The following is a 27,500-nucleotide window of genomic DNA, read 5'->3' on the forward strand; positions in this document are numbered from 1 at the left end:
CTGTTCTGCGGATGCGTTTCATAGACGACCGAATGATCAAAACTCGGTCCCGTCTGTCATCCGCAGTCTGTTGCGTAAGTGTGTTAGGGGTCATGTGGTGGGGAAGGTTGTGAAGGTTGCTTTGTGGATTTGGAGTAGATTTGAGGATGGATGCTGTCGTTGTGATTTTTGTTTACACGGCACACGTGCGCACACACGCACACACACACGCACACGCACACGCACACGCACACGCACACGCACACACACACACACACACACACACACACACACACACACACACACACACACACACACACACGGTGCGATTTGTAGGGGGGGTTGGGGGGATTGTCCCCTCCTCTTGTTTTGATATCGCCACTTTATCTGATGATTTTAATCACAGTTTAATGTCATTCCATTGATATTGCTTAACATTTGAAACATATCCCCCCTTCTGGTTTTTCGACAAATCGCACCCTGCACACACACACCCACGCACACACACTGCTGTGGAGAAAGACAAGACATGGAGTTTATGTAATGAAGGTTCTTTTAATTTACAGTCCTGTCAGATTCATCTTAGCTCAGTTTGTCAGTCTAGGACAGTCCATGTACAAGTACAAATCAGGTAACCAAGGACATTCCAGCTTCCAGCCAATGCAACACCCGCACATACTGTACATGTATTGTAAGAGTTTATCGTAAATCTCTATCTTTCCGACACTGCCAACTCTGTCCGTCTCTCTAAATCTATTTCTCGGTCTCTGTGTACGTTTGTCTGACCGTTTTCTTTGTTTTGTCAAACACAGACACGCGCATGCATAGTTCCACAGGCCCTGACTGCTGTCTCTTGTGTTTATAGGAACACCATGCTCACATCCGCTCCTGTCTCCTAATGCCATACCCCTATCAGATGGCCAGCTGTGCGACTGTCTGCATGTCGATTCGTCTGGGTGCACTGTCATGTCTGCGTGCCTGTGTGTGTGTGTCTGTGTGTTTGTGTGTGTGTGTGTGTGCGTAGCCTGGTCCTGACCATCCCATAATACTACGATTTCATTTCGTGTTCATGGTCTGGAGGTTGTTTGATCTGACGCGATTGCAGGAAGCAGGAAGGGCATTTTCGGAAAAATTCAGGATTTAACTTATAAGTTGTTGAACAAACGTGTCTGTCATATAGGCCTATCTATGGCGATGTAGGACCGTTTAACAGACATGTCTGACAGAACATCCTACCGTATTATAAAATAACAATGTAGGACCGTTTGTCAGAACACCGGCGCAAATCCTACTGGTCAACATCGCTCCACAGAAAACAGGTACCAGACGTAGTGCGGAGCCAAGTCTATTGGCGGAAGTACGTAGGATGGTGCGCGAGGCTAGTGTGTGCGTGTGTGTCTGTGTCTGTGTTTGTGTCTGTATCTATCTGTGTCTGTGTATACTGCAATGCCTGCCTGTGTGTGCCAATGAGTGTGGGTGTCTGTGGGTACTGTAATGTGGTGTGTGTGTGTACTTTATGCTGTGTGCGTGTGTGCGTGTGCGTGTCTGTGTGTGTGTGTGTGTGTGTGTGTGTGTGTGTGTGTGTGTGTGTGTGTGTGTGTGTGTGTGTGTGTGTGTGTGTGTGTGTGTGTGTGTGTGTGTGTGTGTGTGTGTGTGTGTGTGTGTGTGTGTGTGTGTGTGTGTGTGTGTGTGTCATTTGTGTGTCATTTGTGTGTCATTTGTGTGTCATGTGTGTGTGTGTGTGTCATGTGTGTACTGCAATGTTGTGGTGTGTGTGTGTGTGTGGCTGCCTTGTGTTTGACTGTGCCTTTGTGCTTGTGTGCATGTTCCCTTTTTGATAATTTGTGTGCGTCTGTCGCTCGCTCCTTGTGCCGTCCCATCTGCAACATGTCTCCTCTCTGTGTCCTGTGTTCCAGAGAGGGGAGTGGGACACTGACAGTGCTGTTCTTTATGCATGCTGCAGTGCTGCAGTGTTGTGTTGTGTAAGGGCTTTGCTGTCGTGTCAGTGCAGTGTGTCTCTCTCTGCAGCTGGCGTCTTGACTAACAGGCAGCATTGTGGAGCTCAGACTCAGCATCTGCTGTCTCATGGCCCAGGACGTTAGTTCACAAACATACGTGTTTACATGGCTGTTGTTTACACTGCTGAGGGAACAACAACAACATGCACGAACTCCAATGTCCACACGTTCCTCCAAACATGTGGGGTTAGTGTGGGTATATATCCATTTATTCTTCATTGTCGTGATTGTGATGTGTGTTTGTCTTGTGTGTCTTTGTGCCTCTACCAAGCAAATTTTCCATTTCATGCAAGTTTTACGGACAATAAATAAGTCTAAGTCTAAGTTATAGTCTATGCCTGGAAGGGGACAGATCAAAGTCATAAGAATAGTAATCATAATAATAAACTATATGGCCTGCTAGTAACCGTTTATTTCATTTTCAAGGTCGGTAAAAGAGAAATGTTTTGTGCCAGCAGTGTCACGTGCTGTTGATGTGACGTAGTCCGTGATGGCAGCTGAGATCGGCAAAGTAGCCGAAACTGGTCAGATACAAAATCTTCAGATTTTACTGACCTTGAAAACAAAACAGTTCAGAAATCATAACAATAATATATAGCACCTTTCAAAACACGCAAGGTCTATTAACATTGCTTCTATCCAAATTAAATGCCCTTCACACTGTTAGAAGTGGACAAACCACTTAAATGGTTGTGGACATCTTGTTGTTAAGGTCTCAGTAAGGTTTCAACTTTCAGCCATCTCTCTTTGGTAGAGTTAGTCTGGTGTTTGGTCTCACAGCAAGCAGTTGGATCCTCCTGTGAACTTGTGACTTGTGACTCTACCCAGCACACACACACACACACACACACACACACACACACACACACACACACACACACACACACACACACACACACACACACACACACACACACACACACACACACACACACACACACACACACACACACACACACACACACACTTATGCACACTCTCCACAAACACCCAGGAGACATAGTATACTGTAGGGTGGATAATTCCCCTCAAGGTGTTTGCTGGATTAGGTTGGGTGTGGAGCAGATAAATTCAACATAACCTGTTTACCTAGGCTGACATTTGGGCCATTGTGTGGCTGTGGAGATCAGGGAAAGTTCTTACTTATTTATTTCGTAAGAGGTATTTGGGCTGTGCCTTATCTGACCTACTGAGTTTCAACCAAGGGGATATTAGTGTTGGTTTTGGTGGATCGACTCTCCTTGGAGGGAAAACCGCATCCAGCTTTTATAACCTTGGTGTGTTTTGAAGCATGGAGCCACCTCCTCGGAGAACTAAAGAAAGAAAAAAAAACTCTATATCCACCTCAAATGTCTGAGTGCTGGACTAAGGAATAGGCTAAGGAAACAAAAGGCACCTGCTAATGTTTTTTTAAAATCATAACATTTTAGGCAACTTCTCCTTCAACAGATGTCAAGGATGGAGCTGGCTGCCAGAGAGAGAGAGAGAGAGTGAGAGAGAGAGAGAGAGAGAGAGAGAGAGAGAGAGAGAGAGAGAGAGAGAGAGAGAGAGAGAGAGAGAGAGAGAGAGAGAGAGAGAGAGAGAGAGAGAGGGAGAGGGAGAAAGAGAGAGAGAGAGAGAGAGAGAGAGAGAGAGAGAAGAGAGAGAGAACTGGAACTGTGTAGAGGGAGCCTTAGTTTCACCACCAGGGAAAGCCAACCATTTCAAGGAAACAACACAACCATATGCTCCTGTGTCCCATGTGACGCTCATGAAAGAGAAAGAGATCAGGGCAGAGTGTTCTTCATGCAAACCCCACTCCAAACCTCACAGCAAACCCCACCCCAATCCATTCACTAGAACCAGGTGGACTGGATCAACCACAGTGTCAAATAGGTGTTTTGATCATATTTTGCTGTCAGTCAGCATGTTTGACTTCGACTTCAGAGAATTGTTTTTGTGTTAAAATCATTATGGAACTTGGTTGTACTGTATATCTGTGATGGGTAGAATGGTGAAAAAACATGTGCATACTGCTTCATTTATGATGAACTGACATGACAAATGATTGTTGGAATACATTTCTATTGAGTTTTCTTCACTGATGTGAATGTGGGTGGTGTACCTTATTGTTTCACTACTATTGCTACTGTGACTTTTCACCACCATACAACATGGTATGTGTGTTCGTGCGTGCGTGCGTGCATGTGTGCGTCCACACGCGAGACAGTGTGAGAGAGAAGCTGTGCAACATTTTGTGCGTTCTCTATGTGTGAAGCAAAACTGAAACGAAAGGGCTTCCAAATGTATAATGGCAAAATGATTTACTGTAAGCCAAGTAGCAGCAGGAAAGTCACTAATGTTCTGTTGGAGCCTCCCCAGTCGACACCCATGTGACATTTCTTGCTGTCATCATGTACATGGTTGGAACTGGTCGTGGAACTGGTTGGCCCACATGGTTTGTTCTCAGTTTGAGAAGCAGCTTGTGGCTTTTCTGTGGAATTGCAGTCGCCACCCACCACACCACCACCCTGGCTCCTCCAGCTAGCGACCGCTCCTGGAGAAGTCAATGGACGGCTGCATGAGAAAAGGGACTGTGTTGGGCTGAGGCCTTTGGGCCATACGTAGGCCGTACGTAGTCAGTGTGGTGCTTTGACGCGCTTTGAGGAGCCAACCTCAGTTGTCTCTCTCTCTCTCTCTCTCTCTCTCTCTCTCTCTCTCTCTCTCTCTCTCTCTCTCTCTCTCTCTCTCTCTCTCTCTCTCTCAATGCCCCTTTCTTTTCATCTTTCTCACATTCCCTTGCTTGCTATTCTCACCTCTTTCTCTTTTTTCCTATTCAACCTCTTTCTATTTTTCACCCCCCCCTCTCTCTCTCAGTCCAAGTACACAGTAGTAGTAGTTGCTCTTTCTTAGATATCACTTCCTCGCCCAAACATAACATGTCTTCATGGTTTACTCTCCAGCCAAGAAAAGCAACAGGGAACATGATTATTACTCTCTGGGGAGGCCAAATGGGTTGGACTCAAAGCTAGAATCACTCACTCACTCCGTTTCTCATCTCCTCTCTCTTTCCCAGGCAAACATGCAAACACAGGCTGCACGCACGCACGCACGCACGCAAGCATGCACACAGACACGCACGCACGCACGCACGCACGCACGCACGCACGCACGCACGCACGCACGCACGCACGCACGCACACACACACACACACACACACACACACACACACACACACACACACACACACACACACACACACACACACACACACACACACACACACACACTCGGAGTGATGCAGTGCTTTCCATTCCTGGTCTAAATTTGTCATGGGGAGGGAGCATGACTGAGTTTTCACAGCGACGGGCAATTAAGTTGAAGTGTCGACTCGTCTCTTCAAAGCTGCGAGCCCTTACGTCAGGCCTCAGTGACGCTTGACCAGTGTGATTTCATTCATAGTTAAGGAGTGATGCATGGGGCTTGGAGAAGCTGCTTTGATGTTTTCCCCTCTCTGTATAGGGGCCAGTGTCAGGGTAGTGGCCCTGAAAGCCAGAGAAAAAGCGTAGCACAGTTTGAATGCTCTCAGGGGCTAATGTCAGGGGGGCTCTGAACAGACGCATAGTCAATGCACACATAGTTGAGTTTGGGGCTCTGAAGAAGGCTGTGTTCATTGCAATGATTGTGCCCACAAAATAAATATAACAATTTAAAAATATATATATTACACTGTAACGGTTACAGTGATTTGGAAGCTCCTTTGTAAACCTTGCAGCAAAGTGACTTCCGTATTGAGTTGTAGACTACACCAAATCTCCAAGCAACCTAATATCCTTGACTCAATAGAGCATAAGCTTGATGAGAGAAGAAGTCAGGAAGCGCTCCTGACCACCAACTCATTTCTTACTTCTGCACGGTAGAGTTTGATTGGTGTCAGTGAGTGCACTAAAGACCTCTGTGCGCAATGTGCTTCATGCTCTTGTCTTTTTTCTTCTGGTCTTGTCGAACACACGTCCTTCAATCATTGTACAGTGGCCTAGTTCAAGTCAGGCGTAAATCACGCGCGCATTCATGGGTGTGTGTGTGTGTGTGTGTGTGTGTGTGTCTGTCTGTCTGTCCGTCCGTCTGTCTGTCTGTGTGTATCGAGAGAGAGGGAGAGAGGAACACAGAGGGAGATGGTGGTGTGTGCTTGCTGTGTCACGTTGTGTCTCTTCGCAAGGACGCTGACTGTTGGAAGTGGGTCATGAGTGTCCCCTCTCAACGGGATGAAGCTAAAGCCATTTGAGCCTGTCTACATGGCAAGTGTCCTTACCTATGCTATCGCCTGTTGGGGAGGTAGTATTAGGAAGAGGGACGCGGGGCGCCTTGACAGGCTGGTGAGGAAAGCTAGGTCTGTGGTGGGCATGGAATTGGAGGACCTCACTACAACAGCCGAAAACAGGACACTGAGCAGACTGGACTCCATACTGGAAAATGACAGACACCCCCTGCACCCGCTTCTGGCCAACCAGAGGAGCGTGTTCAGCTACAGACTCCGGGCCTTCCCCTGCCGTACAGACAGACTACGGAAGTCATTTGTTCCTAGGGCCATCCAGCTCTTCAACACCACACAGAAAGACACAATGAAAGAGATTGTCATTGGTGACTGGACAGCCTAAACCACCCCCACCCCCTCCCGATTTTTTATCTCTACTGAACAGCTACACTTCACCCAACACCCCCCACCCCCCCACCCCCCATGGAGCAAGCGCCTGCACTACCTTGGACACTTAAAGGGACTGCTCAACACAGGACAATAAACTCACTACACCCCACCTCAGCTACCTCACCTATCCCCTGGGATAGCATCTGTGAACTATTTAAGTCTGCAATTTATTCTTACTGGACTATCTCAACCACTGGAAAAGCTACTGTGAACTGCCGTATTTTTATTTTTTATTATTTTTATTTTTTAACTGAGGGACTTCTACAATGCACAATCATTAGAACTATTTTGGCTCTTTTATGTGTACTGAACACTTTTATCTTGACCTTTTGTGTATATGTATGCAACATGATGCCCTACAAGGACCTTGTGTGTGTGTGTGTGTGTGTGTGTGTGTGTGTGTGTGTGTGTGTGTGTGTGTGTGTGTGTGTGTGTGTGTGTGTGTGTGTGTGTGTGTGTGTGTGTGTGTGTGTGTGTGTGTGTGTGTGTGTGTGTGTGTGTGTGTGTGTGTGTGTGTGTGTGTGTGTGTGTGTGTGTGTGTGTGTGTGACAATGTGTGTGACAATGTGTGTGACAATGTGTGTGTGTTGGGGGGGGGTGAGAGAGAGAGAGAGAGGATATGTGTGTGTGTGTGTGTGAAAGAGGGGGAGAGGGAAGGAGGGAGGGAGGGAGAGAGAGAGAGTGTGTGAGGCGATATACTTTTACTGTAATGTGCATTTATGTGTATAAGTTCTTTGTGTATGTTTGGATTTGTGTATTTATGTAAGCTGACAGACACCTTAATTTCCTTCGGGATCAATAAAAGTACTCTACTCTACTCTACTCTACTCTACATTCCTGGCCGTGTGCCCAAGGGCCATCGCCTGGGGACAGAGACGGAAAGAGCGATGCCCTCTGTGCTATTTGCCTGACTGGCGTGACAGTCCAGCCATCACTCTGCTACTGTACCTTCTCTGGTCAGGTGGTAGAGTACAGTAGAGTAGAGTATAATTTATTAATCCTGAGGGGAAATTAAGGTTTCAAGTAGTATACATACTGTAAATAAATACAGAAGACATTACACACATCATTACACATCTCTCCCTCTCTCTCTCACACCCACAGACACACATTGTCCAAGTGACTAGCAAGCGATCAGTTGAAGTGTCAAGGTTTGTTTACTGACAGATTTGCCTTGCATTGCCACGATGTGGTTTCCATCCAACCTGATGTTCTAGTATTTTCCATTTATTACATCTGCTGACATGACGGGATTTTTTTTCTAGGTCTCTTCCTGTGAAACTTTGCTGCTGCTGCTGCTGCTGCTGTTGGTTCTTCTGAGGGGAAACGATTGTCCAGCTGTATGGCCAGTGTTGCTGGCTGGCCATCGCTACTGAGGTGACCTGGTGACATAAGCTTCCAGGAATAGACAAGGCCGTGTAGTGAGTCAAGGCTGGAACAGCCTGTGCTTGTACGTAGTGTTGTAGGAGCAGGGGGAAGAGTGTCAGGGGCTTCGGATTGGTTAGTGGTTCTCAACCTTCTTTGAATAGATGCCCCCTTGAACCTCATCGTAAGCCGACCATCGCCCCCCTTAGTATTTAAGAAATGAAACGGACTAATGTATCCTTCCCAACGTGCCCCCTAGGGTTCCCCAACGCCCCCCGGCAGGGCTGTAGCGCCCCCATTGAGAAACACTAGGATAGGGGATAGGGGTTTTCAGGCATGGGGCTCGGTCCGCTGGTGGGGGTGGCAGTGTTTGAAGGGGGAGGGGTGTAGGGCTTTAGGTCATGGGACGTCTGTGAGCTGTGTTGCATCTCCTTCCTTCCTGTTTGTCCCTGGGGAACGATGAAGACCTTGGCCTAGCTTAGCCTGGCCCGGCCTGCCGTCATGTCGAGATGAGCTACCTGTGTTTGGGCTATGTAAACAGCTCATTGGTTAGTCATGTCAGCAAAGCAGCTCGTCACGAAAGAGCGACAGCTGGGTTTAGCTTGCCTTTGCAGCCCATCTCGACAGAACACAAGCTTGCTTGTCTGATGAAGATGCACACTTTGTCAAAACGTTAGTCAGGCTTACACCACAATAAAATAACTTGGCAAAACGAATCCTGTGTGCTGCAGTCATCTTTGGCCCAGTCTCTCTGAAGTGGACCAGCTTGTTTTCTACAGAACACAATCTTGCGTCGCCGGCCTTCTGCAAAAGTTCCCCTACCCGAGCTGAGCTGAGGGGTAAGGGTTGTTGATCTTTGTTTGGTCTATGGGTCATATTGATGAAGCAGCCCATCTCGACAACACCAGCTTGACTTGACCTTGTATAAAGAGCCGTTCGAAACACCTAGCCCATGTGTGTCCTGTGGAGGAAGCGTCAGTGTGGCTGCTGCTGCTGGTGCTCCCGTCCCGCCAAACTGCTATTTCAGGGCCGTTTTGGGGGGATAGGATATCCTCTCCTCAGAAGTTTGCACAAGGTGCGGAAGAAAAGTGTTCGAGCACTTCCAGGTTTTGTGCTCCTGGTGTGGAGATGCATCCAGCTGGGGCGAGGAGAGGGGGGAGGGGTGGGTAGAGGATGATGACTGCATTTCGTGAGTCCCCTTCTGACTCAGTCTAGTGAAATGCATGGCATGTGAGACACGCGAGCAAGCCCACACGTATAGCCTTCCAGCTATGTATGTCTGTCTGTCGTAAGCTCACATGTATGCCCTCTCTCCCCATGTCCTGTCCCCGCAGGTTCTTTAAAGAACTGGAGGATCGTCACCAGCAGAACATAGTCATCGATGACATCAGTGATATTGTGGAGAGACACGCCCAGGCCAACTTCGATCCTTACATCACATACTGCTCCAATGAGGTGTACCAGCAACGCACCCTTGAGAGGCTTGCGTGAGTATGACACATCATATGCAAATGAACACACATACACACACACATTCCTCATGTGCTTTCCCTATTTCCTTTGTACATTTTTTTAATGATGATAATGGGATGTTTCACTACTGCCTGATAGGGGAAATTAATATCATAAACATCCACATAAATGTTTGACTACGATATCTACGACTACGATATAATACAATGTCTACTGCCATATCCAAGATTTTCGCGCATTCTTTTACACAGTAACATTACTAATTCTATGTGATGAGGTTTTACCTCATGATGGAATGAAGACCCCACATGTACAAACACTCAGGACAGACACACATTTTAGAAAGTATTTTTTTTACCGGTGTAATGACTGAAGAATCCACACGCACGCAAGCAGGCACGCAGGCACGCAGGCACGCACGCACACACACACACACACACACACACGCACGGGAGACACTGTCTTATTATTAATGTTTAATTTGTTTTCAATGATTCATTGACCTTCACATTATTCTAAGGAATTCCTGAGAACAGTAGCATGACGTATGAGTTATGTAATGATCTCTTCCTCCACCTCTCCACATGCAGAATGAAGAACCCGTCCTTCAAGGAGGTGCTGACGCGTATCGAGGCCCACCCCGACTGCCGGAACCTGCCCATGATCTCCTTCCTCATCCTGCCCATGCAGCGCGTCACACGCCTACCCCTGCTCATGGACGTCAGTACTACTGCTTCTTCTCCTCCCTCCTTTTCTCCTCTTCTCCTCCTCTTTCACTTCACCTTCTTCTCCCCTTTCTTTGTCTCCAAACTCCAAACTGGTTCTTCTTATCATTGTGCTTATCCCAGATCAACCTTTTTTCCAACATCATGATCACATTTCCATCCCTCATATCTTGTCTTGTCTTGTCTTGTCTTCCTCTATTGTTCTCTTTACTTTCGCTTTGTTCTTCCTTTTCCTTGTTCCTCGTCCTCCTCCACCTTGTCTTCTTTCTTTCTTTTTTTAAACCTCCTCATTGTTGCTCTTATCATTCGGCTGATCCCAGGTCAGCCTCTTTGCCATCACCACCTCCACCATCTCGTCCCCTCTGCTCACCCTCTTCCTCTCTTTTCCTCTTCATTCTCTTTTTCATCCTTCTCCTCCTTCACTTCACTTCACTTTCTTCCTTTCTTTATCTCCTCGCTGTTGCTGTTATCAATGTGCTGATACCAGGTCCAGGGCCACTAATAGCTTTGGCCGGGCCCAGGACAAAGTCGCCTGAAAGGGCCCCTCAGCCCAATACATACAAATTGTCAATGCAATGTGGACGAAATTCTGGGGCCCTTCTCTCCCTGGGCCCGGGTCAAATAACCCCTTGGTTCCCCCCCTGTCAGCAGCCCTGACCAGGTCACCATCTTTACCACCCCATCACCTCCTCTCCACCTTCCTCTATTCTTCTCTTCACTCTGTCTTTTTTTTGCTCCTCTTAGTCCAGGTCACCCTCTTTGCCCTGGCCGTCCTAAAATAAGTGCAGTGTAATTGCCTAGCGACACCACATGCCCTTTGCTGTCCTTTGCTGCCTCCACTCATGGAATGTCATTGCTTTTTCTTCTCCTCCTCTTTTCCTCTCCTTTCTTCTCCTCCCCCTCCTCCTCTCTTTATTCTCTGTGCTCTTATCACTGTGCTATCTTCAGCTTGTGTTCTGTTCAACCTTTCCAGGCTTGTCCTTTTACACCGACTGTCTTCTCCCCTCCCCTCTGTCTCTTCCTCTCTTTATCTCCTCACTGTTCTCTTTCTTCTTGGTCTATCTTGTCTTGGCCTTGTCACCCCTCTTTGACCCCTAGCCAGCTCTTCCTGCCCCCTCCCTGACCTTCCTAAAAAACAAGTGCACCCAAATCCCTCTACCGCACACCAACACTCCCCACCCCATTTGTAGTACTCTTGAAGACCTCCACACACCAGCTCCCAACAAAATGCTCTGCCAGCAGCCGAACACATTGTTTGGAAAAAACCCTGCTGGCTGTACATGTAGATACACTGGTAGATCATGATTCAAGTCTACTTTGTTGAGCTGTTTGATTCAAATCCATGCTTGAATGCACAGTGGGGTGCATCAAACGCCCGCTCTGCTCCTGCAGTGTTGTTCCTTTGTACTAACATAACTCCCTTGTAAAATCTTAGGAGCCTCAACACAAACTTTGTGATCATTTTTCTAAAAAATGTCCATTCACAAGCCTACTGTGCCACCCTTTACCATGAACAGAATTTGCTAGAATAGTGCAAATAAATAATATAAATAATACATTAATTAAATAAATACATGATGCATATTTTTTTTAATTAAGAAAGTAAATAATAAATAATAAGAGCAGAGTGGAATTCCATTCATTTTCAAGGGATTTTGATGCACCCTAAAGGGTACTGTAAAATGTTTCCTCTGTGCAGTGTGCTGGGGCAAGCCAAAATGTGGAATGGACCAGTAGGCTAGGCTACCGGCTGTTTAGCAAAGGCTTTAGAACTCTTCTGAATCAGCTGATCCTAATGAGTAGTTCTAGAACTACACACAAATCATCAGACAGGTGCATTAGACTCTGGCACCAAGGCCAATTAGTCAAATCATCCTTGTTAAAGGTGCATTATGTGATGTTTTTTAAGTTAATTAGTCACCTTAACGAGCCAAACGAATGAAGACTCTCAGGCACTGCTGTGAAGTGCGCAGAGTCGACAGAAGGCTAACGTTGCCAGCCACGCCACCTCTGTACTTCAAGACACACCAAAAACATCCTAATCCAATATGCCCTCTGGTCTCCGTGTTCGTCATCACTGCGTCTTGCCATCAGATCTGTCTGTGGATCTCAAGTGCACATCAGTGTAGCCTGAGCCTGGAGCGAGCTTTCATCTGTCCTCAAGCCACCTCGCAGAGGCCCCGTACACACACACACACTAGACACACACACACACACACACACACACACACACACACAGTAGACACACACACAGTAGACACACACACACACGCGCGCGCATATACGCATACAATACACGCATACACGCATACACGCATACACGTATACACGCACGCACGCACGCACACACGCGCGCGCATACACGCATACACGCATAAACATGCATGCACACACACATGCACGCACACACACTGATACTGTCTCCCCACGGGGCTTATCAGGTTAGCAGAGAGCTTGGGACTCTTATGTAATGCATCAGTGAGACCACATCTCTCTGCCACTCCCCTCTTCTCTCTCTCTCTCTCTCTCTCTCTCTCTCTCTCTCTCTCTCTCTCTGTCTCTCTCCCTTTCTGTCTCTACCCCCCTCTCTCTCTACCCTCCCTCTCTCTCTACCCCTCCTCTCTCTCCTCTGTCTCTGTCTCTGTCTCTGTCTCTCTCTCTCTCTCTCTCTCTCTCTCTCTCGTTCATTCTTGCTCATTGTTATTGCTTGGGCAGGAGAAAGGAGGGCGTATAGTATACACCAGTTCCCCACAATCACCACTCTGTCGCACTGTCTCTCTCTCTCATCTTCTCACACTTTCTCTTTGTCTGTGTTTTCTCATGAGCACCAGCAAATACCTCTCAAACTATCCACTGCTGCTATTGTTTTTCTTAGCTCATACGGGAATACTACTTGATCTTCTACCTCGCCTGTGTGCGTGCCTTAGTCTGTGCCTGTATGTGCCTGTGTGTTGTCTTGTTTGTGTGTGTGTGTGTGTTTGTGTGTGTGTGTGTGTGTGCCTATGTGTGTGTGTTGTGTTTGCGCCTGCCTGTGTGTGTGTGTGTATGAGCCTGTGTGTGTTTTCATGTTTTCATATTGAGTTTCCTACGGCCACTGGGTGGATTTTATTTTTGTTCAAAGCTCCAACATTCCTTTGTTGTCCGTCTCTCTCCCTCCTGTTTCTCTCCCTCCTCCTCCTCCTCCTCCTGCTTCTCCATTGGATGCTCTCTCTCTCGTGTTGCGCCTGTGTCTCATCTTGTATCTCAGGAGGGCTGTATGTATGTATCTGGAGTGGAAGCTGTCAGCGGGAAAGGAAGCCAGGCTTATGGAGGTGTTTTTAGTCTTGGCTCGCTTGCCTCCTTCCCCTCCGCTCCTTCTCTTCTCTTCTCTTCTCTTCTCTTCTCTTCTCTTCTCTTCTCTTCTCTTCTCTTCTCTTCTCTTCTCTTCTCTTCTCTTCTCTTCTCTTCTCTTCTCTTCTCTCTTTTTTGTCTTCTGACTCTACTTTACTCTTCTCCACTCTACTCTACTCTGCTCTGCTCTACTCTACTCTACTCTACTCTACTCCACTCTACTCCGCTCTACTCTGCTCTACTCCATGCCCCTTTTTTCTCCTATGCTCTCATCTTTTCTCTCTACTTTTCTTCTTCTCTCCTATGCTCTCATATACAAAGTATTTTCCCCGCTTTTCTCTTCTCTTCTCTTCTCTTCTCTTCTCTTCTCTTCTCTTCTCTTCTCTTCTCTTCTCTTCTCTTCTCTTCTCTTCTCTTCTCTTCTCTTCTCTTCTCTCTCCTCTCCTCTCCTCTCCTCTCCTCTCCTCTCCTCTCCTCTCCTCTCCTCTCCTCTCCTCTCCTCTCCTCTCCTCTCCTCTCCTCTCCTCTCCTCTCCTCTCCTCTCCTCTACTCTCCTCTCCTCTTCCTGTTCCTGTTCCTGTTCCTTGAACTTGCCAGCAAGAGTTTACAAGTGTGCAGCAACAGGGTAGCCTGTCTGGCCTGTCACATGGACCCTGAGAAAAGTTGGACCATGTGGACTGGTCCTCCCACTACTGGTCTCCAGTGACATTGAGAGAGAGAGAGGGGAAGAGAGCCAAAGAGAAAGAGTTTGGCAGAGGGGAGTTAGAGAGAGAGAGTCAGAGAGCGAGATGGAGAGAGGAGACAGAATGAGAGATGGAGAGAGGAGACAGAATGAGAGAGAGGGAGGGTGTTCTCAGAAGAACTAGACATGCAGTATTCCTGTGGCTTCCTGTTCACAAGTGAAAACAAATGATATCAAGAAATTCCCACTCAAGAGACTTATTTTTAAACTTCATAATGAAACTGAATGTGAATGTCCTTCCAAATAAGCCCTCCCTATCAGATCTTATTCTTGGATCAGATGCAAAATGTGTTTGTCAGCGGCCCATAAATGCTGTATATGTTTCCCACGAGTATCTTCTCTCTCCCTCCCCCCTCCTCAGACGATCTGCCAGAAGACTCCCAAAGGCTCGGAGCAGTATGAGGCCTGTAAGAAAGCCCTGCAGTCCGTCAGCAAGGTGAGATGCGGAGATTCTTCACAGGCTTACGTACTTGTCCCAGGATGTGTGGACCGGGGGTGTCGCATGTTAAGCTGAAATACGAAGACCGCCATTGTTTTTTTAGTTGCAAGCAGCTGGAGCTTGAGAACAGTTGGAGAGCTTTGTTGCAAAATGATGTATATCCATTTTAGGAAATGACATTTTTGTATTGGGCATTGCATTGCATTTCATTGCAAAATGAATTTTATATAGAAGACACTAAAGGGCTTAAAGCGCTCAGGAGACTTTGCAGGGTAATATTACTCAGGTGCTCATCTGTACCGGGTGAAGTGTAGGTCCAAAAAAGGAAGGAAAAAGCAGAGGCACTCTGAGATTTGAGAAAAATATTTTAAAAGCCTTTAATTTAACATGGCAAATTCAGTTTAAAAGCACGATGAAGGCCAATATGGCCGCAACGCGTAGGCCCATGTGCTTTTAAACTGAATATGTCACGTTAAATTAAAGGCTTTTTTATATTTTTCTCAAATCTCAGAGTGCTTCTGCTTTTTCCTTCCTTTTTTGCATTTTATATAGGTTGAAAAAGTATGCTCTCAAAATGTTTGAATGGCAAGAATTCACACATAGTTGATAGGACGTCTGAATAGTCATTTCCAATACTAAAATGCACAAAGTAAAAAAAAATGGCACTTACGCCATTTTGCAACAAAACACTTGATTTCATCCAAAAGATGCATAAAAGATTCCAGTTGAGTCCAGTTGCATGAGAAACTTCCCAAACATGCCATACAAGCTCAAAATGCCACCACTTTGTAAAATGAACCAAAGTGTGGCACCATATTTTGTAAACTTCCACCACTAGCCAGCACCTTAAAGAAACAACTCTATTTGGTGTGTGATACTTCTTGCTCCAGAATGCACGTTATGCACATACGTACACTTATAAACTGGGCCACTGCTTAAACAACAGCATGTGACTCCTCGAGTCCACAATGGTACAGCATGTCAAACTGAAATACGAAGAAGGCCACAGGCCCACATATCATTGTTTCGTTGTTATAAAAAAAAGAATGTAAACAACCAGTGTTTTGTAAACTTGAGCCATTACCCTGCACCCTAAAGAACATTCTCTGGTGTATGTTCCGTTGTGTTGATTCAAGTATGTGTGTTATGCACGTAAAAAAAAATGGGCTAGTGCTTTAACGATGGCTATGTGTGTTGTGACTGTGTATCCAATTGCAGCTCGTCAGGAAATGTAATGAGGGAGCTCGTACGATGGAGAGGACGGAGATGATGTACACCATCAACTCGCAGCTGGAGTTCAAGATTAAGGTACTACAGGCTACACACCATGGGAATGAGCTCAACTCAGCTGAACTCTGCTCTGCTCGCCATAATCCAATGTTGAACCCTCGGTTTTACAGCCAGATGAGAGCACTTACAGCCAATAAGGTTTAAAAGTCACTGTGCTATAGCCTATTACGGACATCTGTATGTGTGTGTGTGTGTGTGTGTGTGTGTGTGTGTGTGTGTGTGTTTGGGAATGTGTGAGTGTTTGGGAATGTGTGAGTGCGGGTGAGAGAGCGGGTGAGAGAGAGAGAGAGAGAGAGAGAGAGAGAGAGAGAGAGAGAGAGAGAGAGAGAGAGAGAGAGAGAGAGAGAGAGAGAGAGAGAGAGAGAGAGGAGAGAGGGAGAGAGGGAGGGAGAGAGAGAGAGAGAGAGAGAGAGAGAGAGAGAGAGAGAGAGAGAGACCCTAGCCAGCTCTAGCTGGGCCCAGGACAAAATGCCCCCCCACCCAATACATTAGCTGTAATGAGAACCCAATTATGGGCCCTCCATCTCCCTAGGCCCGGGACAGCGGACCCCTTTGTCCCCCCCTTGTCAGCTTCCCTGACCCTAGAATTGTTGTTGCTCCAGCCGTGTGTCTCTTTGAGATATCCCAGAGGGCTTCAGTCCATTAGAGAGTCTCTCTGCTCTGCTCTCCCATCTCGGCACAGCACAGCACAGCGGGGCTGACAGCACGCCTCCTCTCTCCTCTCTCTGGACTGGCGACTGTGCTGTGGCTGCTCTGCTCTGCACTGTGTCTGCTGTCAGCTGTCAAGAAACCGCACAGAGGAATTGAAAGGAGGGGACAGGAGTTACTGGACATTAGGCCTGTCATCATCATTACCAGATAATACATCATGCTACATTACATGTGTAGATAGATACATGTGGTAGTACACAGACACCACAGTCACACAGGGTCTTGAGACAGGTCATAACATACTCTAGCAACTCTTCTGTTCTTTGGCATTTGCAACTGTGTTGAAGGAATGCACCAGCACTCATTTTATCAGGCACAGGTGTTTTTGTTTTTTTCGCATGCGCGTGCGCACGCACACACACACACGCACGCACACACACACACACACACACACACACACACACACACACTGTACACATACGCATACACATACATGCACATGCACACACATGTACACGAGAGAGAGAGAGAAAAAGAGAGAGAGAAAGTGAAAGAGAAAGAAACACACTGAGAGAACACAAGGCTTTATCAGTGCTGCAAATGTCTTGTGTATGTGTGTGTGTAAGTATGAGAGAGCGAAAGGGGAAAGAAAAAAAAACCTGGTTGGTGTGGGAAAGTGTTGTTGGCACATGTGGTGTGGTAGACAGATGTCTGGAGGCTTGTGAGGCATTCATGGAGCGCCCTCACAGCCATGTCCAGCTGTTTATTGGCTTATACTGCACTCTACTCACAGCACTTAAAGGGGTATGCCACTATTTTGGGGCTTAATACAGTTAAAATCGTTGGCCAGGGTTTATAAAGGTGGTAAAGTGTCTTATTTTTCATGTAAGCCGCTGTCTTGCCTCAAGACAAGTTAAAAGAGGGGCCATGTCGCTAAGCTAGTGAAAGTAAATGTATCCGTGTAGCATGCTACAATGCTACACGGATCCATTGACTTTCACTAGCTTAGCGACATATTCCCTCTTTTAACTTGTCTTAAAGCAAGACAATGCTTAACATGAAAAATAAGACACGTTACCACCTTTATAAACCCCAGCCAATGATTTTAACTGTATTAAGCCCCAAAATAGTGGCATACCCCTTTAACACATAGTGAGAAATGAGAAACGCACGCACACACACACACACACATTCACACATTTGCACGCACGCACACACACAGTCATAATACAGTCTCTTTGACCTATGACCTCATTCTCTCAGGTCCATGCTGTGTTGGTATCTACATCCAAACCCTCCCATGAAGACTGGGGACCAACCACTGCTGTTGCTAAATGCTGTCGAAATGCCAGAGTTAGCAATTGGCTTCATTATGTGTGTGCGTGTGCGTGTGCGTGTCTGTGTGCGTGCATGCATACATATGTGCGCATGTGTGTGTGTGTGTATGTTTTTTTTCTGCCTTAGAGGCCCTGCATACTTGAGTCTTTTATGGGCTCCACTGGCTCTTAAACTTCACAATATACGCTGTGGTTTATTCATATTTTTTCTCCATACTGGACTTGATTATGTGGTGGTGGTGGTGCCTCTCGTGGTTAGAAGGATTATTTTTTTCATTGTAACTGGGTCCTGAAAATATGCTGTTTTGTATTGCGTAATGATTTCAGTGATGTCCGCCTTCCAGTCTCTTTTTATTTATTTCCCTTGCTCGACCCCTCCTCCTCCCCCCACAAGTGACTTATTGTTACTGGCTACTAAAAAATGCTGTTTATTTTGCAGAACAATTTCAATAATATCCGCCCTCCATGTAAACTCTTGTCTGTCTTTCTCTTGTTTTGCCCTCCTCAACCCCACTTTCAACTGTCATCCACCAATTACTAGCTAATCGTTGTAACCTGGACCCCATTCCTCGAAAGTATCGTTTCTAAACAGTTAGCAACATAGTAGGTTTCCAATGGGAAATTGCATTGCAACTGAGTAAGTTGCTAACTTAGTTAACAACGATGTTCTCGGCCCTACCGTGGCTGATATGGTAGGGCACACGTTTACCACTCGGCCGACCTGGGTTCGATTCCCGGTCCGGGTCCTTTGCCGGTCCTTCCCCATCTCTCTCTCCCAGCTCGCTTCCTGTCTCTCCTCCACTATCCTGTCTCAGAAAACCAATAAAGGCTGAAAAGACCCAAAAAAATACTAATTATTTCCTTACGCATTCTGCTCTCTGTGTCTTTCTTTTTCTCTCCTTCCTCCCCATTACCGCACACTACAATATGCTGCTTGTATTGCATAATGATTTGAATAATGTCTGCCGTCCATGTAAACTCTATCCTGTGTCTTTTTTAAAGTGTTTATGAAACGAAAACAAAGTAAAGGAATTTGACCATTTCCAGGACAGATTCTGAAAGTTCTAAGCCTTGTGAATAAAATGGGATATTGTCTGGGTGATATTTTGTCCTAAAAGTCATGTTAAAACGTTCCCAAAAAGTGTTTTTTTTGGTGACATGCAAATTTTATGCAAATGATATGCGTGACATAGAAGGGGTGAGTTCACCTCATTCCACCTTGTTCAGATCAATGGCAGCTAGTACCAAAACAAAGCGCAGTGTCAAGCAGTGTGTTGCTGGAGGGCCGAACGGTGCCAGCTGCAAAAATGGCTACTTGACAGAAGGAATATCTTTGCACAAGTTCCCTTCTGTGAAGAATGATGGAACTGTGGCCGACAAGGAGAAGGCTAAATCAAGCTAGGGCTCTTTGGATCCAATGCGTGGTTTTGAAGCAAGCTCGTGGTCACTGTTGTGTTCGGCACATTTCCACCCCTTGTGCTTCACCACAAATGTGGAGGTCGCGGGCATGGTTGGACTGAAGAGAATGCTATTGCCTCAAGCAGTTCCAACAATTGACATTGCCGGAGTGCAGACTGAAACTGCCCCTGTAACTGCTCGGGCACGAAGACAGGTGAGTGCACTTCTTTGCTTTAGGCTACTCGTTTTCCCTTGTCCATCTGCTTTGTATGTTGTTTTCAGGAAAGGGTAATGCACATTACATGCCAAACCGATGCGAATGCTCTCGGAATATGCACTTTTTATTGATTGCCATTCAACTGGTCAATAAATTGGTTTTGGGAGGATATCCGCACATCAGCGTGGTGCTCTCAGTCGAGGACAGCCAACTCACAGATTGGGCTACTCAGGGCTTTTTCTGAACGGGGAAATAGGGGCGCTCCACCCTCATACCTCCGTGGGTGCACCCTCATACTTTTATTTTTATGTATATATATATATATATATATATTTGAGCGCCCCTAATACATTTCTCATTCATGGGGGGGGAACACCCCCCTTCACCCCCTGTAACCTGCCATGATGCTCCCTCATGCCAAAAAATCCTAGAAAAAGTCCTGCTACTGCTTAGCGAATAAACAGAGATGCACATAGCGTAGGCCTACTTTGAAGCGTTGATTGTTTGTTTTTAGTATTGTGTGGTGCACGTGTGGCTGACGTTTGGACACACCTCGTCCTCAGAGTCCGGCTGAGGGACACGCGACGCCTGTGACTTTGAGCACAAAAAATAATAATAATGATAAACGCTAAAAATATGCTGAGGACTCAGGCTATATAGGGCGTTTTTCCAACAGCCTAATACCTCCATTTTTTCTCTAGTTGATGATATTTTTGCATGTAGCCTACATGCATTTCAATCACACTATATCGCGCAATTGAATCAAAATACCCCCCATTTGTCAACAAATACACACGCCATGTCATCTGTGGGTCATGGCAAAGCGCCCTTAGCAACCGTAACCATAAACAAAACGAACTGTAAGGCTATGTCAACAATCGTCACTTCGCCTGTCAGACATTTCACTTTCTGCAGATGTATCAGTGCCTCTGAAATAGATTTGTGCTGCTGTTTTTTTTTTTCTCATGAGGTTGGATGTGTGGTTTTTCGACACGCTGATGTTTGTATCAGAATTTTGGTTCCTTTATAAGATGTGGGTCCATCAAATGTGTGTTGTTTTGTCAGATCGCCATACTAGCAAACCAGGGACTCCCCTCTATGATGTCACAGCCCAGCTCATTAGTCACACCAAATTTCACAGAATTCACACTTTGAGTTGCCATTTTCACAAGTTCCTCCAGGATGATTGGGTTCAAAGTCTCATCGATGCTATCAGAAAAAACAAGGCTTTAATGGGAATGACCGTTTGTTTTCGTTTCATAAACACTTTAAAGCCTTGTCTGCCACCCCTCTTCCGCCACCCCTTATCCTTCCTCTCACCCCTTCCGCCTTGTTGTTTTAGTCATAATACATAATGTTTGTATGTTGTGTAATGATTTTAATAATATCTGGCTTCCTTGTAAACTCTCTCCTCCACCCCTCCATATAGGCACTGAAACTGGGTACTGAAAATATAATGATATAATGGTGTGTGATTTTAATAATGTTGACTTCCATGTAACTCTGTATTTCTCTTTCTCTTTCTCTCATTCTGCTTCTCCTCCTCCTCCTCCTCTACCTCTCCTCTTCCTCCACCTACACCTCTTCTCCTCCTCCACCTCCTCTCCTCATCCTCCTCTCCTCCTCCACCTCTCCTCCTCCTCTTCCACCTCTCCACCACCTACACCTCTTCTCCTCCTCCACCTCCTCTCCTCATCCTCCTCCTCCTCTCTTCCTCATCCCCCTCCTCTCCTCCTTCTCCTCCACCTTTCCTCCTCCTCCTCTTCACCTCTTCTCTTCCTCCTCCTCCTCCTCCTCCTCCTCCTCCTCCTCCTCCTCCTCCTCCTCCACCTCCCCCAGCCCTTCCCCCTGGTCTCCTCGTCCCGCTGGATGGTGAAGCGCGGTGAGCTGACTGCGCTGGTGGAGGAGAATGGCATCTTCTCCAAGAGGACGTCACGCCAGCAGGTCTACTTCTTCCTCTTCAACGACGTCCTCATCCTCACCCGCAAGAAAAGGTGTGTGTGTGTGTATTATGTGAGTGTGTGCGCACTTGTGTGTGTATACATGTGGGTGGGTGTGTACATGGTGGTGTGTGTGTGGTTTTTTTCCTTGTAAAAGGAGGAGCCAGACAGTTTTCTACTGGATGTGATGGCCTGAGATGTGTTTGACTTTGGGAAGTTAGCGAGGGGGTGTGTATGTGCCCGTGTGTGCATGTGTGCCTGTGTTTGTTGCGTGGGAGTAGATGGGTGAGTGTGTTTTCCTTCGAAAAAGGGAGCTGGCTTATTCTCTACTACTGGATGTTTTGGTCTGAAATGTGCTCTCCAAAGTGTATGGGGGGTGTACTGTACTATGGGTGTTCTTCCTGTGTAACAGTAACGGGGATGGGAAAGGAAGATAGTAGGAACTCATCTGTCAGGCTGCCTGTCACTAACACCGCACACATCAGCCAAATACCCGCTGACCTCCCTGTTCACTTTTACCAGCAGACAGTGGAAAAATTACACAGTTGGCTTTCAGCCATTACATTACCACGCTCACTGAAAGCCCACTGAAGTTCATTAGTGTGTGATCCTTTGTTTATTTTGTGTAGCCTAGAGGGGGCTTAGTGGGTTTGTATTTCAGGCAGCCTGACTAATCACAGTGGAGGGGAATCAGAGCATACTGTAGTTAATTTGCCCCAACTGGAAATGGAACTTTTCTGAGTGAAAAGGAAGAAAGGAGTCGCACACTGGAGCTGAATGCAGAATCAAAAACTGTAGTAAACAAAGCCGAAAAAAGTAAATAAAACCGACAGACAGGGGACAAACGTTTCGGGTCTAGCCCATCATCAGTGTTCCCTGGGAATTACGCACCGAGCGATACACTCAGGATAAGACATTGGCGCGGACGCCACCCCACCATTACTCTTCAGCTTTTCTGAGTGTCCTTTCAAGTTCACGTGTCACACAGCTGAGCTACTTCCCAGTAGTGTGTTTCTGTCTGTGAACTTCATAAACTTTTACCTGCTAAATAAATAGAGAAAATTTACCAGCCACTCAACAGTTAACAGTTTGTTAGCATTTGCCCCCTGTGGCTGTTGCCAATTTCCATCCGTTGTTCTCTCCAGATTGGAGTAAACGGATCGCCGTTCTCACGTTACAAGTGAGGAGAGAAGGTCTGACTCTTCGACTGGCTCACTGTGACCTCTTGTTTTCTGTTAGTCTGTGCTGGCTGTCCTTGCACAGCACAGCACAGCACAGCACAGGACAGCACAGCACAGCACAGCACAGCACAGCACAGCACAGCACAGCACAGCACAGCACAGCACAGCACAGCACAGCACAGCACAGCACAGCACAGCACAGCACAGCACAGAAGAAACTGTACCATGAAAACAGTAACATAATAGCAATATTGACCTCCGCTGTTCTGAGGTTTTTATTGACTGTTGAACTATTTCATTTTGAATACAAATATTTGTTTTTGGTTTTCACGCTTTTATTAGGACAGTGGTAAAGACAGGAATTGTGCATATGTACTGTACATGTATTATGTAAATGACACATCTACACGTAAATAGTGACAAAAAGGTATTCTATTTACTTAGTTGAAATGAGTTGGAGAGAGATTGGTGAGGATTGGGAAATGACCTCGTGTTGGACTTTAACCCAAGTGCCCGTAATTATGGTACTGTGTAGCGTTTTAGCCAACTACGCCATGGCAGCCCTCTTGAGATCTTTCTGTCTGTTTGTATATCTGTCCCTCAGAGCGCCGCTGCTGGCCAAGTATTTTCACACATCCGTGGCCTCGGAAAAGCAGCCATATGAGACATTCTCACTGGAAGTTTTCACACTCTGTTCTTTTCGTTCGGTGGAATGTTTCCTACTTTGATTTGAATCCGCATGAAAAGTGTCCCCTTTTTTTCCCCCATTCCACGTGTCTCTAGTATGTGGTTTGACTTCCTCGGCACACATATCTTCTGCTGTTGCGCAATACTACTAGCCCCCCCCTCCTTTATTATTTTGCAGTGCACTGCCACTGACTGGGCTCGGATCTGGAAGTCTGTTTTTCCTCTTGCGAAATTTCAGGAACATTCGGTATTCCTTAGAAAAGAATGTCTGCCTGGAAACAATGTGGTTTTCATCTGGTTGAATCTAGGCATAGTGCGTGCGTGTGTGCGTGTTGAGGTTGTGTGTGCAGTTTTTATACTCTGAGCTGGCACGAGTCTGTGTGTGCGTGCGTGTGTGTGCGCGCGCGCGTGTGTGTGTGTGTGTGCGTGCGTGTGTGTGCGCGCGCGCGTGTGTGTGCACATGCGTGCGTGTGTTTGTGTGCCCGCATGTACGTTTGTGTGTGTGTGTGTGTGTGTGTGTGTGTGTGTGTGTGTGTGTGTGTGTGTGTGTGTGTGTGTGTGTGTGTGTGTGTGTGTGTGTGTGTGTGTGTGTGTGTGTGTGTGTGTGTGTGTAAGCACGAGAGTCTAAATGTGTGTTTTGTGTGTGTGTGTGTGATGTGTGTGTGTGATGTGTGTGTGATGTGTGTGGTGTGTTCCTGATGTGAGTCCTGATACTCTGTGTGCTCTAGTCCTCCTGAGCCCAGGGGAGGTGGGAGGGAGGTGTCACGCTACGGCTACGCTACCGTGTCTGGCAGCCTTTCGAGAAAAACAGAGCCATGCATGCTGCACGCTACTCAACACTACTCCGCCACACCTCCTTTACAACTCCCCTCCATCCATCCATCCATCCATCCATCCTTCCATCTATCTCTCCTCCCTCTCTCCCTCCCTCTCTCCCTCCCTCCTCTCTGTCCCTCTCTGCATATTCCCACTATCCAGAACAGTTATGTAACTCCCACTTCGGCACCAGCTGGCTGCCATTCTCTCTCTCTCTCTCTCTCTCTCTCTCTCTCTCTCTCTCTCTCTATCTATCTCTCTCTCGTTCATTGTTATTGCTGTGGCGGGAGAAAAGAGGGCGTATATTATACACTAGTTCCCCACAATCACCACCACCACCACATTCTCTCTTCCTCCTCCTCAACCTCATCATCCTCCTCCTCCTCCCCTCTGTTCCTCCCCTCCTCTCTCCACCACCACAACTCCTTTCCGTTGCCTTTCCACTCCTCCCCTCCTCGCCGCTCTCCTCCTCTCTCCCCTGTCCAACGCCACATCCCCTCTCCATCACCACCGCCAACCTCCTTCCTCTGTCCTCCGTCATTTGTTCCTTTAGCGGCGTGTGAACGCTGTGTTGAGATCCACACGATAAACTAGGAGAGAATGAGACTCTGCCTGTACCGGCTTAGGCCTCTACCTCTCCCCCTGCCTTCCCTGGGTGGGATGTCCACCATCAACCTCCTGCCTCTATTGGCTGTCATTCGTTCCTTTAGCTGTGTGTGAACGCAGTGTTCAGATCCATGCAATAAACAGTGAGCGAATAAAACTATTTTTTTTACTTTTTAGGGACTTTTGCCTTTATTTAGGACAGGACAGTGGAGGGGAGACGGGAAATGAGTGGAGAGAGAGAGACAGGGAGAGAGAGACAGAGAGAGACAGGGAAATGAGTGGAGAGAGAGAGACTTATCAATTTAGACAAATATGTATTATATTACATAAGTTATTTATCAGCCATGTTTCCGCGGCACCCCTGAGGGGGGCCTGTGGCACCCCAGGGTGCCCCGGCACCCCTGTTGAGAAACACTGCCTTAGATCTCTACCTCTCCCCCTGCCTGCCCTGGGTGGGATGTCCACCATCAACCTCCTGCTTCTATTGGCTGTCATTCGTTCCTTTAGCTGTGTGTGAACGCAGTGTTCAGATCCATGCAATAAACAGTGAGAGAATAAAACTTTTTTTTTACTTTTTAGGGCTTTTCGCCTTTATTTAGGACAGGACAGTAGAGGGGACATGGGAAATGAGTGGAGAGAGAGAGAGAGAGACAGGGAAGGATTGGCAAATGACCCAAGTCTGATTCGATCTCGGGTCGCCGGTGTGGTAGCCCAGTGCCCTACCATTAGGCCACAGCAGGGCCGTCTATCTCTTCCCTGGCTGGGATATCCACCATCAGGTTTTGGCAAAGGACGCGCTCAACTTCTTGGAAAAAACGAAAGTCTTTGGGTGTGCGATAAAATGTATCAACTTAAGGAAGAAAAATCCGCACTCACAAACTGCGTCTCATTATTTATTTATATTACCACCATCTCCAAAAAGCAAGCGCGTTTCGGCTATCAAGCTTGATGACGGCTTGATAGCCGAAACGCGTTTGCTTTTTGGACATGGTGGTAATATAGATAAATAATGAGACTCAGTTTGTGAGTGCAGATTTTTCTTCCTTAAATATCCACCATTAACCTCCTTCCTCTATTGGCTGTCATTCACTCCTTTATGTAGCAGTGTGTGAACGCAGTGTTCAGATCCACGCAATAAACGATGAGAGAATGAGATGGCATCTGCCTCTACCCCTACTCAGTTTCTGCCTTGACTAGGATGTGCACCATCAACCTCCTTTCTCCATACTGTGTGTCCGTCATTCGTTCCTTTAATGGCGTGTGAAACAATGTTTGAGATCCACACAAACAGGGAGAGAATATGACTGCATCTACCTCTACTTCTGTCTCTTCCCTGACTGGGTTGTGGACCATCAACCTTCTTCCTCCATACTGTATGTCCGTCATTCGTTCCGTTAATGGCGTGTGAAAGCAATGTTGGAGATCCGCGCACATGATCACTGTGAGAGAGTGAGCTCTCTGCCCTAGCTGGGAAGTGCACCAGTGAAGCAGAGCGCCCCATATATACCAGTGCCAGCCCAGCTGCGTCGAGCAATAAAAGCTTAAAAACCAGTCTGTCAACTCCAGCACTTTAAGGCCAACGCAGAGCGTGCGATTCCACAGCAAGGAAAAAAATTGGCGATGTCCTTGTCATTACAGATTACGCAACCGACTTACTCAAATAATAATGACGATGATAACATTTTATTTACAGGCGCCTTTCAAAACACCCATGCAGATGACGGTGAAGTTTTAGCTGGACTCGTTTCTCGTTCTGCTCACTTCACAGTCGGACTGGCTGTGGATGTGTGCCGTAGTTTAAATTATGTCCAGAGGGAGTTTTGTTGGCTGTACTCACGTCATGGCTGCTGTCTGCTTTTTGCTGGACCTAGGACAAAGTCATCTGAAAAAGCCCCCCCCATCCAATACATACAATGTAATGGAAACTCATTTTTTGGGCCCCCTCTCTTACCTGGGCCTGGGACAAATGACCTCTTTGTGTCCTCCCCTGTCGGCTTCCCAGGCTGTTCTAGATGACGTCTATGAGGCATGGAGGAGTATTGCGTGCTGTTATCTTTACCAGGGCCTGGGAGTCTGTGAGCGGAGCTCTGGGGACAGCGTACTTCTCATTCCAGTTGCTGCATGCCCGTATATGTTTGTTTGTTTCAGAGGGGGAGGGGTGTGTGTGTGTGTGTGTGTGTGTGTGTACTGTAGTGTCTGTCTGTGAACTGTACTGTACTGTGTGTTTGTGTGTGTGTGTGTTTGTGTGTGTGTGTGATTGCATGTGTGTTTTTATAGGTGTTTGGGTGTGGTGGGACGGACATGGCCAGCATCAGGAGCGAGTGTTGTGCATTCTCGTTGCTAGAACATCCACATGTACACTTAGTACAGCAGTTACAGTTACATATCACGAAATAGGCCAGACCGGAATTCCAGAGGCCGATAGTTCAGATACACAGTGTACCCTTGACGTCTCGTCAGCCACTTGAAAAGAGAAGACTGGAGCAGTGGAAGGACAGTGTGTGTCTGTGCGTGTGTGTGTGTGTGTGCGCGTACATGTGCGCGTGCCAGCGTGTGCGCGCGTGTATGTCTGCATCTGTGCGCGCGTGCGTGTGTGTCTGTTTGTCCATGCGGTACCATGCG

At 46.9% G+C, this 27,500-nt stretch overlaps 1 protein-coding gene across 1 annotated transcript in view; it reads left to right on the forward strand.

The window, feature by feature from the left end:
- The window catches only part of LOC134454331 (rho guanine nucleotide exchange factor 26-like), a 62,081-nt gene that overhangs the window by 14,394 nt on the left and 20,187 nt on the right, over positions 1-27,500 (forward strand). The window contains exons 7-11 of the mRNA XM_063205285.1: positions 9,381-9,533; positions 10,110-10,239; positions 14,678-14,752; positions 15,974-16,063; positions 21,488-21,642. Of these exons, the coding sequence (XP_063061355.1) occupies positions 9,381-9,533; positions 10,110-10,239; positions 14,678-14,752; positions 15,974-16,063; positions 21,488-21,642 (603 nt within the window). The remainder of the gene's footprint in view (positions 1-9,380; positions 9,534-10,109; positions 10,240-14,677; positions 14,753-15,973; positions 16,064-21,487; positions 21,643-27,500) is intronic.

Source organism: Engraulis encrasicolus, chromosome 8 (assembly GCF_034702125.1).
Source record: "Engraulis encrasicolus isolate BLACKSEA-1 chromosome 8, IST_EnEncr_1.0, whole genome shotgun sequence".
Classification (NCBI taxonomy): Eukaryota; Metazoa; Chordata; class Actinopteri; order Clupeiformes; family Engraulidae; genus Engraulis; species Engraulis encrasicolus.